General features: G+C 42.0%; 2 protein-coding genes across 2 annotated transcripts; one reads left to right on the forward strand and one right to left on the reverse strand.

Annotated features, from left to right (window-relative positions):
• Positions 1–36: 36 nt before the first annotated feature.
• Positions 37–3039, forward strand: derl3 (derlin 3; the record flags this gene model as incomplete). The annotated part of the gene is given in 9 exon segments (XM_084320794.1): positions 37–126; positions 510–516; positions 519–562; positions 673–714; positions 717–742; positions 888–981; positions 1495–1690; positions 1883–1973; positions 2597–3039. Coding segments are annotated over 9 exon segments (699 nt in total). The 3' UTR covers positions 2706–3039.
• A 357-nt stretch (positions 3040–3396) lies between these two features.
• smarcb1a (SWI/SNF related BAF chromatin remodeling complex subunit B1a) lies at positions 3397–19586 on the reverse strand. The gene is made up of 9 exons (XM_084333208.1): positions 19459–19586; positions 19027–19138; positions 18808–18937; positions 18568–18705; positions 17913–18040; positions 17584–17750; positions 8499–8689; positions 7597–7728; positions 3397–3782 (listed from the first exon to the last, which is right to left on the reverse strand). Exons 1-9 carry the CDS (start codon positions 19540–19542, stop codon positions 3752–3754), a joined length of 1113 nt encoding a protein of 370 aa, XP_084189334.1. The 5' UTR covers positions 19543–19586; the 3' UTR covers positions 3397–3751.
• Between the last annotated feature and the right edge of the window lie 2620 nt (positions 19587–22206).

A 22206-nucleotide genomic window follows, 5' to 3' on the forward strand; every position in this document is an offset into this window, starting at 1 on the left:
TACAAATGTGTCGCACGGGTGTTGTAGCAAATTGCCATGGCTCACAGCTTCACTCAAGAATATTTTCAGATTCCTGCCGTGACAAGAGCCTACACTACAGCTTGCGTTTTGACTACAGCTGCAGTGGTAAGCTAATGACGAACATGGTAGAGAGCATAGTCTTCTATAGCGTACAGTTGTTTCAGTAGCTTACGGGGTAATACTATAATAGCATCACCATAACAACAGTAGTTGACGCGCCAGCTATCACGTGTGTAAAATTTGTTTAACCGTAAAAGGGGTGTATAGCATAAAAGGCGCATTTGTCAGGCCTAACGATACTGCTGATTTCAGCGTGCAGTGTTCAAGTGATGTCTAATGTCTTATATCTTGTTATTGTATGTAGACGAATCTACACATGGCGTTGGCAGACAAAAAAACACGTGTGTGCTGAATGCTCACCATTGAACTTACCTATACTTACCTATTTACAAGTTGAAATTGTGACTACTGCTTCCTTTGGGTCACAGCAACTTGAGGTCAATTGTACTTTAATCCAGACCTAATCATCAGAAGATACCAGGTAAGATTGTCAATAAATACATTTATTGTAAACGGAGGCTACTCTTCATGTGCTGCCAACATTGTCATTAGGCCTATTGCAACCCCCCCCCCCTCTCTCTCTCTCTCTAGATATGGCGCCTGATAACCAACTTCCTATTTTTTGGCTCTTGGATTGTTTTTTATTCAACATCATCTTTCTGTATCCTTTGTCAATTTATAATATATATATAGTATATATATACAAAAAGCTGAGGTGCATTATTGATCTGTGGAGCACCATTTGAAATGCATCTGTCCATAACTGATTCTGTGAATTGACTGTATTCCATCCTTGACAAAACAAGTTATCGATATTGTCGCATGTTGGAGGAAGGTTCTTTCCGGGGCCGAACTGCAGACTTTAATTTCATGTTCCTGTTCGGCGGCATCCTCATGACCGTATCCTTTCATGCTGACCACCAGTACACCCTGCCCATCTTCTCTGATGGTGCCAAGCAGTGTTCTTCTGAAGGCCTATAGTAGTACAGTTACACTTACAGTAGAGTACATTCCAGGTTAATGATAGTCTTTAACTTGTTTTCCACATAACTGTCTTGTTAGTGTTGTGAAATGGTCAATGTGGATTTTTACGAGTGTTTTGTTACGTTTTATAGATAGTGCTAATTCTAGACAGACACACAGGAGCTTGCAGCTATTGGTACAGTAATATCAGGTTGACGCAGTAACGTGTCTCAACAAGCATATATGCTATTGTGACCATTAGGTTTAGTAGTCTCCAGTTGAAATGAGTGGAATGCTATATAAGTTGCTATTCTTTTATAAGTGTGTGTGTGTGTTTACACAGTACATCTGTTTTAGATAAGGAGTAGTAGAATCTAAATGGTAGGTGTAGAAGTAACAGTAGGTGAAAGATTATTTTGTTCATTGCATTTAACTTGAAGGACTGCGCAGTTGTTTGGTCTCTTTGCCAACCTGTTCTTCTTGGGCCAGGCCTTCACCATCATGCTGGTGTACGTGTGGAGTAGAAGGAACCCTTTCATTCGCATGAACTTCTTCGGCCTCCTCAACTTCCAGGCCCCGTCTTTGCCCTGGGTGCTCATGGGCTTTTCACTGCTGCTTGGCAACTCCATCGTTGTCGACCTTCTAGGTATTGATCATTTCCATTTCGATGATGAAAGTTGACAAGTATGTTAATTAGTATTCCACTAATAGTAAACTCTGTTATGGTGTGGAACTAACCACAGGGGAGACTACATTTTTGTATTGCCAGCATAGCAATCGACTACGAGTAGTCATTACTAGTCAGTTTTGCTTATGGATTACTCTTCCCCCCATTTAGGTATTGGAGTTGGTCACATGTACTATTTCCTAGAGGACGTGTTTCCCTACCAGCCAGGAGGCAGGAAGCTGTTGATGACACCAGAACTCCTGTGAGTTTCAAGTGATTATGTATAGAGCTGCAGTCTCTTGCTTGGTTTAATCTTAAAACTCCAGTTCCAGGAAGACAGTGGCTGCTATGGACATGTTTTAATGATCTCCTTAATGTATCATAGACCGGTGATTCCCAAGGTGGGGCTCAGAGACCCCCAGGGATCCTTGAGGGGTCTCCATTGTAACCTGTCAACCTTCAGCATAGTGAGGTGTATTGTAGTCATGTGACCTGAGAAGTGATCCTGGATCTGTAGGCCTACTTTTAGAAGTATGGTAGGTTTCTCTCTTGCCATTGTTTTTGTCCACCTTCAGCATGGATAGTTACATAATACAAAACTAAATCATATTAAACTATAAACTATTTAAATGGGGCATCCCTAAGACAGTATCTCCTGTGGCCTATAGACTGTTTCAAAATGACAACGATAACATTCCAAAAGGACCAACATTTCCTGTTGCAATGTTAGCTAAATGCAATAGTTGACAGGATGTACATTTGGGTCCAAACTGTTCCCTAGTAAAATAGACCCAGTGAAACCATCCATTAGGTCTATTTGGGGTTCTTTAACATTAATCAATGTGGGAATTGCTCTTAGACAAAATATTTTCTCTTCTCTTTCAGGCGGGCTATGTTTCACAACCCAGAGGATCCTAGCTACTCTCCTCTCCCAGAGGAGCAGGCTGGAGAGCTGTGGCAGGGACAGGATGGCGAGGAGGATCCTGACCAGTAATATGTCCCGTAACCGATCCAGGTATACAAATCTGTCAAGAGGCAGAAAGCCGTTGTGAAGATGTGGATTGACATTCACTCCCGTCCCGAGTTCCGAGAGTAATTTAAAGGCATGCATGCGGGTAACCACTGTGCATTATCTGTGATTCTTAAAATACAGTACTCTCTTTTCAGTGCATTTACCTATGCACAGGATCTGATGCGTCTATCACTTGTGGTGTAACTATAGTGATCGTTCACCTGGAAACCAGTTTTTTTCCCTCTTCACTTCTCTACCATTTCAGTTGTATCATATTTCAGTTTGCTTGTTCACTGTGTAAAAATGACAGCAACTAGATCTCTTCATTCCTGTTGCAGTCATGTTGCTGCTGGTACTCATTCATGAATCTGCGGAAAACACGCAGTCTGCACTTTCGAATGCTGCCTTTGTGGCTGAAAACACCAGTGGCAAATAGAAACTGCTTAGCACAACAACATGCATCACGGTTGCCCTGGGAACGAACAGGCTGGGTCAAAATGCAATACACTTTCAAAAGCCAAATAAATAAAGTACCTCCCATAATGTTTCTCCCATTTTCATGTCTTAAACTGTTTGATACATAGACTATAAACAGTTTAAACTAGGTAGGAAATCAAGATTATTAACTTTTTATTTTTGTAAGAATTATTCAAATGTACAAAAAGACAACAAAATAACAATATATTATCTGAGATCAGCTGTGTGGGGTTTTCTTTTCCTTCTGAGAGCACAAAGAGTCAGTGGTTGAAGTGGGAGCAGCTTTTCCACACCGGAGGATGACCGAACATACAGAGGTGTCTCTAGCAGGGTCTCTCCAAACAAACAAATAATAATAATAATAATAATAAAACATGTTGGGAGTTGATGGACACAGCTGACAAGAGGACACATGCCACCGATGAAGGCAAGCTGCTCGGAGCAACTAGCTGAAGGAATGTCTTGTTGGTGTCGGAAAAAATCTCGGCAGCTTTGTACTTCATCACAGATGGCCAGCGTTCCAGCAGAGGGCATGATACTAACTACATAGACTACCACGTGTTTGCCAGTCGTCTCATTCGCCTGTCAAAACAAACAAGAGGATAAATCAGTAGCTGCAACAACAACACAGGGATCTGTGTTCCAACTAAATAGAAAATAGTAAAGAGACATTTGTATTGTTGCTGTCACATTAAGTTCAAGTCTGGGGTTTTTGTGTTTTTACTTAAATTGGAAGTTTGACGGGCAGTGTATGGAGTAAGTGACCCTAGGACCAGTAAAAAAAAACAATTCAACACTCACACTTTCAAAAAGGCACAGTTGGCAACATTTAAACAAACTGCTGACAATCACCTGATGTAACTTAGGTCCTGAATTTCAGTATACTGACAATTGTCTAAATTGGTTTTAGAACCGTATTTAAATTAGTAGCTTAATAAAACATCAACACAAGAAAATTCTGATATGTATTGTGTTTACCACTTTCTATAGTTGAAAAGAGATGTTCGACTTGACAGACCATAGCCACTGCTGCTGCACAAAAACCTCATAATTCAACATTTTGCTTGGATTCAGGTTTGACATGGTATTTGATGTAATGAGTAGGTTTCATGACACTAGGTCCCATAAACGTCACTCAACACTCACCCTATACTTTCAAAAAATGCAGGGCTGTAATTTTTCTTAATTTGCTGAATAGTCAAGATTTGGGAGATAGACCATTTCAATGGGGTTTTCATATACTATGCAACGTCAAAAACAGCAGACGATCAGCTGATGCAATGCTAAACTAAGTCCTGAATTTAACTATTGACAACCGTTTAAATAAAGAAATTTGCACAGGAGTTTGCAACAAGGAGTTTTATACCATCAAACCCCAGGGTCACATTCATATACATATTGTATAATTGTTTTCAAATATTGAAACGATCAATACTAGGGATGTCCTGATCAGATAGATTGGAATCTGAGCTGATCATGGCACATTAAAAAAAAAAATACTAAATTAAGCCAGATCAAATTCAGGTCCTTTTTTGTAAAAACTAAAAATATAAATATCGGGACTCTATCGGCAGATACTCGATATTAAATGACTTATTGGGTGCAAAAAAACTTGATCAGGACATCCCTAATCAATACGGTTTTAAGTTTTTTTCCCTCTTAACACTTTCGGGGCCATTCACGTATACGTTATTGGGCGCCAGCGTTTGACGGCCAAAAAACATATATGTTATTTGATCTTTTTTCCGATTTTTATATCCTATTCAATGTCAGGGACCTGTATGTTGCCGTTAAAAGGCATACTGGGACTCCGAAGGTGTAGTAGGCAGTATCGAGAGTGCAGTAAACCCTGTTCCAGACCGGGTGTAACACTCAAATGTCTCCGGACGGACTTTTCTAGTAATGGAAAACCTAGGGCTTCACTCTATCGGATTGAATCGTTTTCGGGACCCCCGATCCATATGTTGTGGTGGGTTATGTCGTGGACCAGATGGGCATCGGATGGATCAAATAATTGGAATATTATTTTTGGAATACCACCGACTACAGGTAAGGACAATCTGACATCAATTTCAGCTTGATCGTGCATGGTTTTCATACCCATCCCCCTGATCGGCGTGTGTTGTGGTAATAACGAATGCCGTTATTGGCAATCAATTAAGCAGAAATGACCCCCCCCCCCCCCCCCCCTTTCATGCATTCATGATGAAACATAATACCTATCATATGCATTTGATTTGAAAATAGTAGCGTGTACAGGGACAAAACGCCAATGGATTTAGTAGAATTCATGTTGCGCCCTACAGCCAGCCTCCCAGGAATTAGCCTGGATCATTCTGAAATTATACTCATATTCACCACAGAATAACATGTGAACGTATTCATGAAAAAATTTATTCTTTTTTGCATCTTGAACGGAAGATAGTTACTGTCAAATGACCATGGTATTGTATCCATAGCTATAATATAAAATATAGATTTAGCTCTACAAACAATGTGACGCACAGTGAAACTATGTAATGAAAACCTGGCCGTGCTATAGCTAGATGCTGAAATCGAATGGCCCCGGCCAACCACGTATAAATACGTGTTTGGGCGCCATGCTTAACACTTTCAGTGCCCAGCAGGGGGCGCACATTTAGTGCTTGAATGCCCACCATCCACTTCAATGTTAGCATTAATATCGCCTAATCTATGTTTTAAATTATGGCTATGTGTCTAATCTGCCCGTCGCTTATCAATGACTCATTTCCAGTCAACATTGTCGAAGCGGATTGTTTTTTTATCGGTTCATTTCTGTTTTATAGCATTTTGAAAAGCCCTCGTTTTCACACAAAAAAAAAGATTCCATGATAATCGCCCTGTACTGTAATATTCTAGAACGTTGTTATTTTTCGGCCTATTTATGAATCGTTTTCAAATAAACGCTAGATTATCTATAGTATATGTGTACGTGTGCACGCTGGTGCCGCGCGCAGTTCCTGATCGCTCTTACAGTCAAACAGCCATATCACATTATAGGGGAAAAGCTTATATCTCCGTGAAAACGTGTCTGATTATCCTAAGACTGGTAAAATAGATTCCTTACCCGAGATCAGATGGTATCCAAATGGATTATTCCAATTCCTGATCGCCATTCCAAAAATCAATCCTTTTATTGATCCAACGCGTATACTGTAAAACACATATTACACGCTGTGCTGAGGGTCCAGAATAAATCTGATCGGCTCCGGTTACATGCGTGAGAAGTAAAATGTGGATTCCGGAGTTTTCTTTTCTCGTCCATTTTCATTGAGTCCAATCCAAAATGGTGCATTACCATCTGGGAGACGATGGGGGGCGCTTTTTTCACATCTGAGCGCCTGGCGGGGCAAGTTTACCAACGGTAGACTCGGTTGATGAAATGTGAATTCAGATCGCTAATTAAAAAAAAAAAAAAAGAATTGGGCTCGTGATGGGCATTCAAAGTGTTAAAAGGGCCAACCGCGTATATATACGTGGTAAACTCGTATTTGCTTTTATTGCATTTTAATATCCTACTCAATGTCACGGAGCAGAACTGCAGATGTACCCTACTCTTGGAATTCGGAAAAGTGCATTACCGGCCAGATCCTGGTAGTGGCACTGTCTCGAGAATGGAGTACTCCTCGTTTTCAGACCGGATGGAAATTTGTTTTCATTCAGGCCTACTTTCTCTGTTAGCCTGAAGCTATGCCTTCATCAGATCGCATGGAATACCTTTTGCGACGCCGAATTCAGTATGCAGTAAAGGAATATAGCATCAGCCAATGGACATATCGATCTACCAGATGGTGATCAATAACTGGGAAATTCTTTTTGTGATCCAACCGGCCACAGGTAAGAACGATTTCACGTAGATCTCATGCTGATCAGGCCTTGTTAGCATAGCCAACCAGCCTATCAGTGAATGAGGCTACAACAACGAATGCAGTTATTGGTAATCAATCATCAGAAACGACGTCCCCCCCCCCCTTTCATGCATTCATGGTGGAACATGATATCGATCATATGCATTTAGATTTTTATCTCTAGCTTGTGTATGGCCGAAACGCCAATCGATTTAACGTTATTAGCTTAGCGCCCTGTAACTCGTTTTGCAGGAATTATACCAGACCAATCCCATATAACGCTTATATTCACGACGCTATAAAATGGGAACGTATTGATGAAAAAAAAAATTCTTTAAGGCATATTGAAGGGAAGGTTTATAGTGTCAATTGACAATGAGAATGGACACATAGCAATCTTTTAAAATATAGATTTAGCTCTACAAACACCCTCACGCATAGTTAAACCGTGTTATGATAAGCTGGCCTTATAGAGTGGGGCCTGTCTAATCCCCGTGGCCGTCAATGTGTTAAGGAAAGACACTGACCTGGTGTTTCTGTCCTGGTCCCTGATTTTCTTTTCCATCTCTGCGTCTGTCAGGGTCTCCAGTAGGGGGCACCACTGGTCAGCGTCACCTGTGTTCCTGATGGCTATCTCCACTGTGGGCAGGGGGTTCTCACTGCAAAGACATATGGGGAAGAAAATTAAAGTTACGGCTTGGTTTATTAACCACTCGGCAAAGTTGATCAGGACTCCCTGGAAGAAGAGATCTTGTATCTCAATGGGACATTCCTGGATAAATAAAGGATAAATAAATAAAAGCCCTACGTCATCAGAATAAACTGGGGATGCATTCGATGCACCAATAGCACCCAGTCCTAAACCTTTAAATATCTGCTGATATACAGTAGTACCAATCATATCCATTACTTTCATGCAAGAGCATAGACTTGGGACCACCGGTTTTGGGTTACTGGATACAAATTATTTAGATATAATACATACTTTGATTTCTAATATGTTCTAATATATTGGTGAAATTCCCTGATAGACACTATTCTAGCCTGGTATCAGCTCAATATTCCATACCCAGCATAAATACTTATGTTCTGAATATTTTGAAACAGCATTTGTTAGATTTTCTTTCTTAAGTATCCAACTATGCCAGAGATCACTCTGGGTATTTTGACATTCCTGATTACAAGAGATTGAAAATTGGCCAATTGGCCCCGTCTGCTACATTTTACCCAATGATCTCTCATCAACATAGCAGCCCAGACAACAACAACCAAGATGCAACATACTTGGATTTATATTGCAAATAAAGAATGTTTTGAGGTTACACTAAGCTGCAGGTAGGTTAATGCAATCGGATGTTTCCAAACACATGTTGTGTGTCACGTAAGCATACAGATGTGCTTGTGCTTTCTGTCATTCTGTCTATAATACCTGAAGGCGTATGTCCTCTGGTGCCAACTTAGCTGCCCCCGAATACTGTATGCGATCGTGGTGACAAACTCTCCACCCAGGCCCAGCTCAGAACACAGTTTCAGGGCAAACTTCTCTGGGGAGTTCTCCCTCTCCGACATGTCCCACTCAAACTGGTCCACCAGCGAGATGTTCCCAACGTGGATGTTCAGCTAAAGGAAAGATAGGGAGAATGAGAATAAGAGACGGTAAATCAGCTATATTAACTCATTCTACGCCAGCCACGAGAAAAGTCAGGTTAACTCAAGTTTTAATCGTTATTTCTTTTATTAGCTATATCCATTCATTTTCATCCATCCAGCCTGATGTCATCATTGGGAATGGGTCTGAGCTCGCAAAAGGGCAAATACTGCCGCCTTCCAGCTGGTATTGCACTCCACTGGGAATGGTGTGGTTTATTTTCTGGGACGATCCGAGCCGTGCGGGCAGGGTTTAAATACTCAGTTGAGGTAGGTCTATACAACGATGGCATTGAACAGTAACCCCGCCTGCCCGCCCATATGTAACGGTCGGTAATGTGGTAGGGACCTCCAGAAGCAGTATTTGGAATGGCAATCAGATAATTGGATTATTTCTTTTGCATTACATCAGATACAAGGTAAGAACACTATATATAAATTTGATCGTTGATCTGATATTTATTTTTACCCCGATCGATGCTGTCTCTGTGTGTGTGTGTGTGTGTGTGTGGCTGTGTGCCGTTGGGTGGGAGGAGGCGGCGGCGGAGCCCCGCAGTCCAGGGCTCTTTTCATTTTTGCATGAGGAACGATAATAATGACGATCTAGCGTTGATTTCAGGAAGATTCGATAATCAGGCGAAAAATGACAACGTGTTTAGTAGGGATGGGACTTTCTAGTGAAATAGCTGGTTCTCGAGATCGAATATTCGACTTTATATATATATTTTTTTATAAAAAATATATTGTTATTTTCTGTTACAGTTTAAATTCAGTTAAAATGTTCAGTTCCAGTTAAATTCAGTTATTCTTTTTAATAGAATGGATCATTAAAATCAAAGGGTATTGCACATAAATAGGCACTAAATAAACAAACAGAAACAGTAGCATGTGCATCTTTTAGATCAATTATGCTGTCTCTAAATATAAAAAGGAATGAAATAAGAATGGTTTGCTTAAAAAAAAGAATACTTTTTTTTTTTTTTTGATTTTCTGACATGAAAATCAAATGTAGATATGGGATCGAATATTAGAAAATTCAAATATTCGATCCCATCCCTAGTGTATAGTGTATTCCACTAAAACGCTATTTAGCTCTAGCGTCTTTCTCTGGAATTACTCAGAAGCACCCAAACTATACTCATATTCAAAACGGTATAAAACGGAAATGTACTGATGAAAAAACAATCCGTTTAGTACATGTTGACTGGAAGCAACTCACTGATAATCGACGGGTGTATTAGACCCATAGCTATAATTTAAGATATATATATATATTTTTTGATTATCTTTTTCCCCCTCCTTTTTCCGATTTTTCTCCCATCCCACTGTTAGTCGTTATGCCAATTCCCAACCCCCTTCCTGGTTGTTGCGCACTTTCCCCTACTGTTGGTCCGAGAGGCCGGAGACTGTCACATGCTTTCCACCGACGCATGTGCAGCCAGCCGGCAGATTCTCACTGGGAGAGTGTAACGTGTGGGAGGCCGCACTACCTCTCACCAGATCCTACCTTCGCTGAGCAGGCGCCCCGACCAAACTGTAGGGGTCGCTGTCCACAACGCCCAGGACCCACCCACGGCTCCCCTTCCCCTAACTCAGCCAAACGAGTTAGTATAGCGATCAGCCCGAGCCAAGGCAATGCTGACTCTCCGGGAGTCGAGACCGCAGCCTCTTGCATTGGTGACGAGCACAATCTCCGCTACACCACCTGACCGCCCTTTTAAGATATATTTTAAGCACTCGCAAATCTCACAGTCCCCCCATTGACTTACAGCGGTGGCATACTAACGCCATCTCGCGGATTAAGCTCCGGCTCTGAATGAGTTAAAAGGGATACTTGGGACATTGAGTTTTAGTTGTTTGTTCCTCACAAGAAAACATGTCATCTTATTAACTAAAATTCATATCCCTTTAATATCTCCATATGTACTGTATTCACTGCTTATTTGCAATATACATCTTAGCCCTTTCACTACCACACTATAGAAGGTTAACCATTTCATTACCACACTACAGACTGTTAAATGGTATTTTAATTTTTTTTATTCAACCAGATAAAAACAGATTAAAATATCTTTTACAAGAGTGACCTGGCCAAAAAGGACAGCAAAAACACATTTGTTTCAGACAAACAAACATTAAAACGTTCAGACAAGTGAGCGCATGGTTTGACACAGTTCCAAAGAAAGAAAATACGCTCCGTCAATCAAAACATTTACAGTTTCCTATGATCTCAGATTCCATGGTCTTCATCATACATTTGAATTAATTTAGAGTTAATGGGCCTCATTCACCAATACTCTTATTATTCTTTCTTACCCGTCTGCTGAGAGAAAAATAAGAAAAGCCACCGCCACATTCATCAAGCCGTAGGTGTGTTGAATGATGAATCCCACCTGTTCTTAAATTGAAATGCATGTTCGTGCTCAATTAATTTGCATACAGACACACCTCGCCTGCTCCTTATAAGGTGAATGAGGCATCTGCAAAACAGCTTGAGAGGTTCGGCATTGCATGCTGATCCATTCAACAGGATAAATAAACGGCTTAGCGAGGCAGCCTTAGCGCACTTTCGAGCGAGCGCACACACATCTCACGACTCAGTGCATGTGTGTGTTCCTGTCGGTCGCTCATCGCGCGTGTGTGTGTTAATCTGATGACAAATACAGACTTATACTTGTACGTATATGTACTGTACAGTGCGAAATAAATCGTTCGAGCAAAGTAGGCTTTGTCAATACTGAACGACAAGAACCAATCGCGCAGTAGGTTGGGAAATACCGGATCTGTCACCCGTCATCTCTCTGAAAGGTCCCTGTGGCTAAAATCCAGAGTGCGCTCAGAACTTGTAGGTGTGGAGCAGAGAAGAGAGGAGAGGGGGGAGGAGAGGAGAGGTTGTAAATATGCATTATATGCGTACGGCCAGAGCATCTAACTGTTTTAACAGCAATATATAATCCGCCAGATCAGAGGAAGAGACTGTCACAACTGCCAGCAGGCAGGCTACACAGTACCTGACTATACTGACGGACAATCTATATACTGAAAAGACACTTTTTTATGCCACTGTGGGAATTCATATGAACTGCTGATGTGAATGTCTCTTTCCTCTGATTTTTTTTTTTTTTTTAAGATAAAATAAAAAGTTGGTCACAAAAAAAAGCAATACATAATCCATTTCAGAAGCAGAATAATTATTGAAAAGTTCTGGGTTTGTAGGGCGGCTAAGTGGTGCAGGGGGCAAGGCGCTCGCCACTAACGCAGGAGATGCTGGGTTCGAGCCCAGCTCTCTGCGTTGCTACCAGCTTGGCTGGTCGTTCATACTAACACAATTGGCAGCGTTAGGGGTGGGAAAGCTGGTGGGTGGGGATCGGACGTTGTGGACAGCGACTCCTACAGGTCGGTTGGTGCGCCTGTACAGCAGAATCAGGAAGCAACAGGGGCAGCGTGAGCCTCCCACGCGTTACTCCTCGCCACTGAGAGATCGCGCTGTACAGGTGAAAAGATGCGACGGCTGCCTCCTCGTGTACCGGAGGGGACACGTGATGCAAGGCTTCGTCCACATTGCAGCCGACCAGTGGGAGGCATGGTCTAGCAACGTTCGAGACAAGGGAGGGGAGAATTGAAGGGAGAATTGGCTAGGCAAAATTGGGACGGGAGAAAAATAGAAAAAGGAGGAGAAAAAGTGGATCAAAAAAGAAAGTTCTGGGTTTATAAAGTCGTATTTGGGGGCAATTGACCAATGGTTTGCTTTCAACCCATGAACTCCTTCCTCTCTCACCTTTTTATATTTAATTTTCTCTACTAAAACTGTATTGTATTGTACTCATAGCCAAGCTCAGGGACCTGGGCTTGAACTATGACCTCTGCCAGTGGGTCTTGGACTTCCTGACGGGCAGACCCCAGGTGGTGAGAGCAGGCAACTGCACCTCTCTCTGCATCACTGCATCACTCTCAACATAGGGGCCCCCCAGGGCTGTGTTCTGAGTCCCCTCCTCTACTCCCTGTACACACATGACTGTGTGGCACAGCGGAACAACAACACAATCATCAAATTTGCTGATGACACAGTAGCGGTGGGCCTGATCTCTGCAAACAACGAGAGGGCCTACCTGGAGGAGGTCAAGGTTCTAGCGGGATGGTGTCGAGAGAACAGCCTCTCCCTGAACGTCAGCAAAACAAAGGAGAGGATTGTGGACTTTAGGAGGTCGGGGGACAGGGACTACAGCCCCCTCAGCATTGACGGGGCACCGGTTGAGAGAGTGAACAGTTTTAAGTACCTCGGAGTCCACATATCCGAGGACTTGACATGGACCACACACATTGACAGTGTTGTGAAGAAGGCACGGCAACGCCTCCTCAGGCGCCTAAGGAAGTTCCAAGTCAGTCAGAAGATCCTCAAGAACTTCTACTCATGCACAATAGAGAGCATCCTGACTGGCAATATCACCTCCTGGTTTGGGAATAGCACCGCACAAAACCGTAGCAGACTACAGAGAGTGGCCCGTTCAGCCGAACGCACAATTGGAGGGGGGCTTCCCACTCTCCAGGGCATTTACAACAAGCGGTGCATGGGCAAGGCTAAGAGAATTATCAAAGACTCGAGCCACCCAAACAACTGCCTCTTTGAACTGCTGCGGTCAGGCAAGCGATACCGGAGTCTCATGGCAAGCACAGAGAGACTCAGAAGAAGCTTCTATCCCCAGGCCATCAGGATGCTCAACGAACAATAACAATATGTAACAACTAGGGATGCACGATAATTATCGGGCCGATATCAGCAATTATGACGTCATCCCGATAAACTCGATAACGTTATTGATAGCTCCGATAACATATAATTAGGGATGCCCCGATCGATCGGCCACCGATCGTTATCGGCCGATAATTAGTATAAATATGCGATCGGGGAATTCCGATAATTAGTCATATTCGCCGATCGCGGAAACTGATCAAGTGGATATCTCACTCGCTTGTCTCAGACGCACAGGACCTGCAAACTGCTCCTCCTCCCTAGCCCCGCCCGTACCCGTGTAGAGTTTGTAAACACAGAGGAGGCGGACCTCCTCTGCTGAGTCTAGATAGTGCATTCGACCTGAGCTAACGTTAGCTACCTAGCTATCGTTACTGTTTAAACAAAATTACCCAGTCAACTATTCACTTTTAGTAGGCATTGTCTAACGGTATTTAGCCGGCTAGCTACCGATAGCTCCTGATATCAACAAATGCTCCAGCAAGTCTTGTAGTGCATGTTGATACCTCCGTTAGCTCGCGTTAGCTGACGTTAATTCACTGTTCAAAACGAAATGTCCGATTGAACTAAATAGTTGTCTTAACGTCATCTAGCCGGCTAGCAGTAGCTACAGATAGCTCCTGATATCAATGTCTTATAACATTGATTGAATGCGTATTCGAGCTGAGGGCTTGCTGAATGTGAAATGACCAAAGCATAACGTTACCAATAGGGTCCCGCTGCAGCGCCGGAGAATCCTTTTTGGTAGCTGGAGGCTACTAGAGTACACACAGACAGTGGAGCTGTTTGCAGATAGCGAGCATTTTGACTTGTTGCGTGGTGGCGATGTCTCGCAGATAATACAAGTACAAGTCTAATTATATAATATATATATTTTATAAAAAAAAATATATATAAAATAATTTTTAATTTCTTTTTAATCAAAAACGATCGGTATCGGATCGGTATCGGCCGATATGGCTCACGACGATCGGTGATCGGTGGCAAAAAACGTGATCGGGGCATCCCTACATATAATACATTTTTTGGTTAAAAGAAATCCGGTGTGGGTGGATTTGGATGAAGGGCGCTTGTTTTTATTATAGCCTCCTCCCGTTTTGCCAGTACTGTGGTAAAACTGATAGCGTGTGGTTTAGGAACAGGGAGTTTTTCACAAATCCAGCGCTCCCTTTCTTGGCTGTGACGTAGTCACGTTACATTCGGAGACAGACAGTCGATCTGCCAATTACGTCCCACGGCTTGCACCCACCTCTTCTTCTTACCACCAATCAGAAGCTCTCGTTCGTTTATTTACCTCCGGATTGTCAGCCATTACTCTACTCGGAGCTAACGTTATCTCCCCGCCAGCCACATTGACAAGTACCAGCGCTTATACATTACTGGCAAATGTCTTGTTGCACTTGTGGCAATGAGCGTTGTCAGCATCGACTTTAGTCAAATAGACCCAGACTTTTGAACATTTCGTTCTGTCCGCCATTATGAGAGCAGCGCAGCACCCGTGTGAGTGAGTGTGTGTGTGTGTGAGTGAGTGTGTGTGTGTGTGTGTGTGTGTGTGTGGGAGGGGAAGAGAGGAGAGAGCAGGCAGCCTGCTCCCCGCGCAGGCAGAGACAGAGGCAGGAGAGATATAGACAACGGCCAACAAGATTAGTTTGCGACGTTTAAATTCCTCAAAAAAAAACTCCATAATTTCTCGAGTACCGATAGCAGTACCGATGACGTCGGAGCTTATAAATACTCAAAATATATATACAGTTAAAAAAAATATTATAATACAATAAATATCGGTTATCGGTATCGGCTTGAGGAGCATAAAGTTATCGGTATCGGTGTCAAAAAATCAATATTGTGCATCCCTAGTAACAACCATCAAATGCACTCACAGCACACACATCCACACGCACACACTCACTTTAAACATACAACTCACTGCAGCACCCACTTTAACCACCTAAGCACACTTTATATTTATTGGTAAAGAATTTGCACTACAACCCATACCTCATTACACCTTACTGTAAATTGTACCTAAATTGTACCTCATTCTTTGCACTGTATTAGTATATTGTATGGTAACTCAGTTACTTCTACTACATTGAGCATTGTATATATGTATATACTGAAAATTTTTGTCTACGTACTTGACTTCTATTTTATACTTGCTATACTTATTTTATACTTATCTATTTTTGCCTAGCACAGTCTCTGGAGCGTAACAGAAAGAAGCATTTTGTATAAAAGTATTCTGTACTTCTGTATGACAACTAATAAAGAAACTTTAAACTTGAACTTGTATTGTTTGTTTTGTAAAGTGTCTTTGAGCATTAGGAAAAGCGCTATATAAATCTGATGTATTATTATTATGAATGGTAGGCTTTTTAAAATGTTTCTCATCTGGGTAAGAGTGCTCTCGGCCACTCTTAGAATTTGGTCTTGCCTAAGAGAAAAGCAAAAATAAGAAAACATTGCTGAATCCCAGGTAAGAACAAAATAAGAAGAAATGCTAGTTAAGAACAAAATCTGTTCTCATATCGCTTCATGAATGAGGCCCAATGTATCCTGTAGTTTAAGCTTGTCTCTACATCATCGTTTACATGGTATTCTAGGGGTTTAATGGATGTTCTTATCCAGAGTGACTCACAACAACTGCAATAGCTGAGGGAGCTCTAATCTTTGCATCACCAAAATGTTGCCAAAAAAGTGCTGAGGACAAATTAGTGCCCAGCAAGTAGTCTAAGAATAAGTACCTAAAATAAATGGCAACTACAAATGAATTAATAACGAGGACAAATACAAACATTTTCCCCCACAGTTCTTTCAGTCCATCCAAAAAGCACTTTGAGATACAGATCGTTTCGATGGACTCGTGTTGACCGTCAGCTATTGATCTTAGGAAATAAAGGTCTATGGTAAGCATCATGCTAAGCATACTGGAAAGTGGAGGGGCATGAGTCACGAATATTGCTTAGCAACAGAACAGAAGAGACCTCACCCCCATTGAATTCCACTTGCATGATGCTAACATTTTCTACTTCCGATATCTCAAAAAACAAAAAACACTGGTGGAAGTGCTTTTAACTCTTTAATTTCCAAACCTGAGATAAGTCGGGTTAACTCGCCATGCGTTGGCTGCCAGACCCGAGATATCTCGGGTTTTGGTCGTTTATTCTTTTATTCAATATTTGTATTCATTATTCATCCAGGGACCTTGGTGTTACCATAGGAATGAGTCTGATATCGCCAAAGTGCAATACCGGCCGCATCCAACTAGAGGGCGGTATCGAGCACCCTTTGAAACCTTATATCTTGCCCTGTGTTACACTCAAATGTCTCCGGGCGCAGTTTTCTGGGTCGGGCAAGTCGAGCGGTTCTCCCGGTTGCATTGAAGTGCGTCAAATGCCCCCGAACCATATGTTGTGGTGGGTTATGTCGTGGACCAAATGGACATCGGATGGACCAGATGGCGATCAAACAATTGGAATATTATTTTTGGAATACTCCCGATCACAGGTATGGACTATCTGACGTCAATTCTAGTTTGATCGTGCAATGTTATTATTATACCGATCCAGCTGATCAGCGGTTTTAGTGTTCAATACGAATGCCGTTACTGGCAATCAAATAATCAGAAACGACCCCCCCCCCCTTTCATGCATTCATGATGAAACATAATACCTATTATATACATTTGGTTTGGGAATAGTAGCGTGTCCAGGCAAGAAACGGCAACGCTTATAGTAGAATTCACGTACAAAGCTATAACTCAGCCTTTCGGGAATGACCCCAGACCACTCTAAAACTATACTTATATTCACCACGGTATAACACGGGAATGTATGGATGAAAAAAAAATTCTTCACATATTGAACGATAGATAGTTGATGTCAAATGGGCCATAGTATTGTATCCATAGATATAATATAGAATATATATATAGCTCTACAAACAAGGTGACACACTCCTATCTTTAAAGCGTGGCATTGCTACAACGGGACCCGTCTAATCCCTGGCACTGAATGAGTTATGGTGGAATGAAATGATGTTTATGACTAATCAGATCACTGAGATGTGGACTATCCTGTTAATAGATCCCTCATCCAGTTCACTCCCTCAGTCTCACCTTGATGATAACTCTCTGGTCAGACTGCTCCTCCAGGATGCTATCAGTGGGATATGACTCGATCTGTTGCCGGATGGCTGAGGCGATGGCAGGGACGAAGGCCAGGGGATTGAGGTCCAGGTCGTCGCACAAGATCTCAGCAAACATCTCAGGTGTCATCAGCTTCTCTGGAGGAGAATAAACAAGCCTTTACAATGGTTTAGTCTTAAGAGTCATCTGTTGTCACTTTACATATGCGTTGACAAATCAAATATGCCAAGGCTCTATAAATACAACAACAGTGGTCAGTTTGTTTGAGGGTCTCTAGAAGAGTGATGGTAGAACCCTACCGTTCATATTCCAGGTGAAAGCATCTCTGAGTTTCTGACCCTCTATCTCCATGTCCAGTCGGATTGGAACCAGCACTTCAGACTGAGTGGCGTTCTCATGGATCACAGCTGGGTCGTGATCGTCAAAGCTGCGTATGACAAATGCACTCAATACTAAAGAATTTGCCATTTAATCTTAAGCCTTCTTTCCACAGACCATTTACACTGAGTTGTTGGCAGACTTGATCCTGCTTTGACTTGTGGAAAAACTTTCACCCAGAGAAAAGGGGGGGGGGGGGGCAACATAAGCTAGGTCAGACACACCAGTTCTATTTGTTCTGAGAATTGTTTGTACAAATGCTGATAACCATCTCAGCATCCCATCACATGATGTGCGCATGAAAGTTAATAAGATAAATAATAATTAATTACCACAAACAATTGTGTCACTGTCATGAGTTACTACTGTAGGCTACATAGTTGCACACATACATTGATTCCCATGGATTCTTCTCTAAAGTGAAGACGATAACAGTGAGTAAAAGGCTTGTAAAGAACGCCAGTGGAAATGGTGATCGATAATAATCAATGAAGATCAATTATATCCCTACAATGGCATCGTAAGCTGTGTCATCAGTGTAAAGAAGGCTTTGTGCACATCATTATGTAGGCTTACCAAAGGGGGAACGTTCTCTTCTTATCACGGCCTAGTCGACTGCGGTTGATGGTAGTGGAGCAGGGGACAGCATCGAGATGGTGAGAACTATTGGGCAAAGTGGGAACCCACTGGCTGTTCCTCTTTCCCTTCTGTTCCCTGTTGATAACCGAAGGACATAGAGCCGTTAGCAATGGATTACAACAACCCAAAGAGGGAAGTAAAAAGAACTAGGATTTAGATGAGACTCTTGGAGGGTACCTGAGGTAGGCAGGTGGCTCTGTGCTGATTGAGATAGCTTTGTACTTCTCATCATTTCCTTCAAAGATCTCCTCTACCTCTGAAGCTTTTAGTAGTGTCACACTGGTGGCCAGGGTGGTGTAGCCACGATCTAATAGAGATAAACAAGCACTGTTGTGTAAAATCAATTAGCTGCTAACTGGCAACACGTGTCATGGGGTTTAATTCCTCTTCTTTTACCGTGTGATGATTCAACAATTTTCTTCCGCTCTTCTACTGATGCCAGTTTTCTCCATAACGACGGGTATCTCTTATAAAGGGAACCTCTGAACATACGCACGTAGTTCCCAACCTAAAACCACACACACACATACAGTAACGTCAGTATAACTTAAGTATTGGCTATCCAGAGACGTTTGTGGTGCTGCTACGGCTACGCTAGCAAGGGAGAACACGTTTAGGCTAGTTATTTTCTGGGATGGCATTGCTAATATGGAGAATCGGACATATGAACCAGTTTGGGGATGTTCAGAAGCGTTAACAATATCACTGACAAGTCCTGCTAACGTTAGCGTTATTAGCCGGCTAGCTAGCGAGTGCCGGTCAAACGATAGTAAGACCATACTATCAGCTACATAATTTGTTATTGTATTGATTGGACAAAGTACTAACCTCTGATCCAATCATATAAAAATCTCCATCCTCCTCAAGCTGAAATTTTACAGGTTTTTGACCGAAAGTCTTGCTAAGCGCCATACTGAATTGCAAAAACAAATATTTCTGCTACTACGCATGTGCCTACACACGGATAACCTGGCGCTGCAAGATGACGTCAGATTACATAATCTATCTCAGAAACTCCACATATCTGATTGATTGATTGAAAACTTTATTAACAGATTGCAGAATGGGTACAATACAGTACAGCTCAATACACACAATTGTTAAGGGGATGCAGACCAGAGAAAGACTTTCGTCTTGTTTACATCAGGGTCCCCCATTTTCAATTCATCAGGACATGACATACAGATAGACAGTACTGCTACATCTATACATTTATTTATGACATACCAGATTTGCAAATACAGTACTGTTTGTGATACAAAAAGAGTCCAGAAAAGTGAGTATATACATTTGACGTAAAAACTGTACATTGGAGGAGGTTGGGTGGGGGGGGGGGGGGGTTGGGTAGGAGGGGTTGGGGGGGGGACACTGTACAACTGTACAAGCAAAACTGTACATTGGAATATTGACAACCATACTAGGTAATTTACTGTACATTGGAGGGGGTTGGGGGGGAGAAACACTGTACAAACAAGCAAAACTGTACATTGGAATATTGACAACCATACTAGGTAATTTACTGTACATTGGAGGATTGATTGATTGATTGAAAAGTTTATTAACAGATTGCAGAATGGGTACAGTACAGTACAGCTCAATACATACAATTGTTAAGAGGATGCAGACCTGAGAAAGACTTTCGTCTTGTTTCCATCAGGGTCCTCCATTTTCAATTCATCATATGACACACACGAGATAGACAGTACTGCTACATCTATACATTTATGACATACCAGATTTTCAAATACAGTACTGTTTGTGATACTAAAAAATCCAGAAAAAGAGTGTATATACATTTGACATAGAAACTGTGCATTGGGGGAGGTTGGGTAGGTGGGGTGGGGCTGTACATTGGAGGTGGGGGGGGGGGGGGGGGGGGGGGGGGTTGGGTAGGGGGGGGGGGCACTGTACATTGGAATACTGACCTACATTTGACATAGAAACTGTACATTGGAGGAGGTTGGGTAGGTGGGGTGGGGTTGGGTGGGGCTGTACATTGGAGGTGGGGGGGGGGGGGGTGGGTACATTGGAATACTGACAAAGCCATGCTTGGTCTTTATTGTACAACTGGGTTAGGACATTTGTAGGGGCCAGTTTTGAATTGCAGTCTCCCGTAGGTGTTCTTTGGGAGTGGGTTAGGACATTTACAGGGGCCAGTTTCGAATTGCAGTCTCCCGTAGGTGTTCTTTGGGAGTGGTTTTGAAAGTGGGTAGTGATTCACATTCCTTTACAGCTTTAGGTAGGGCGTTCCACATTGATGTGGCATAATTGCTAAACATGTTTAGTCCCTTGTTTGAGCAGAATCTGGGTTTAACATGATTTGTGGAGCTCCCTCTGGTGTTGTGATCGTGGTATTCACTGACCTTTGGGAAGTATTTTGACATGTACATGGGTACCTTGGTCGTGTAGTGTATCTTGTACTCTTGTACTCTTCAAGTATTTTCTTTTACTCAATTAGGCCGTAAGGTGAAGGCTGTATCGTTTCATCCCGTTCCCACCTCGGCGGACTACGCAATTTTCACTCTGGGTGATATATATATTGGTGTGTGATTTAGGAATAAAAAGTTCTCCATTTAGAATCTACAATTTTTTGCGCAATCATCATTTTAAATTAAAACAGATTGCAGAATGGGTACAATACAGTACGGCTCAATACACACAATTGTTAAGGGGATGCAGACCAGAGAAAGACTTTCGTCTTGTTTACATCAGGGTCCCCCATTTTCAATTCATAACATTTATGACATACACCCGACATACAAATATACAGTACTGTTTATTTACATACAGAGTTTCTAAAAGAGAATATATACATTTGAGGGGGAGGAAACTGTACATTGTGTTGGTTGATTTTTGATTTTATTACGGATCCCCATTAGCTGGTGCCATGGCAACCAGCTAGTCTTCCTGGGGTCCACACAAAAAAACATACAAAAACAATTATTGCAAAACAGAATTATTAAAAGCCAGTACTCAACATACAATACACAATGAAACTAACAATTAAGATGGCTAAAATTACATGCAAGCAAAGAAACAGAAAACAAAAAAACAAAACAAAACAAAATACAAAATACAGTGTTAAATACAATTTAAGATTGTTTTTAAAATTGAATATTTTTAAGAATTGCTTTTAGAATGCTCATCAATGCTACTAAAACATCAATTTCACCATACCTTTAAAAAGAAAAGAAAAAACACACAAAGTAATCAGAAGAAGTTTTGGATAACATGGATGCAGCTATGCATGACATATATTAATTTCCTTCCGGATTATGGCTCCTTTGAGTTTCTTTTTGAAACTGTCCTTGTTTTCCGTCCGTATAATATGTAATGGGATCCTATTCCAGTATGTTATGGCTCTATTGGTTGGGGGGGGTTGGACATTTACCGGGGCCAGTTTCGAATTGCGGCCTCCCATAGGTGCTTTTTTAGAGCGGTTTTGAAGGGGTAGTGATTCACATTTCTTTACAGTTGTGGGCGTTCCACATTGTTGTGGCATAATTGCGAAATGTGTTTAGTCCCTTGTTTGAGCCGAATCTGGGTTGGACATGATTTGTGGAACTCTCTCTGGTG

The sequence above is a fragment of the Notolepis coatsorum genome, assembly GCF_963971535.1.
Source record: "Notolepis coatsorum genome assembly, chromosome: 1".
NCBI classification, from domain to species: domain Eukaryota; kingdom Metazoa; phylum Chordata; class Actinopteri; order Aulopiformes; family Paralepididae; genus Notolepis; species Notolepis coatsorum.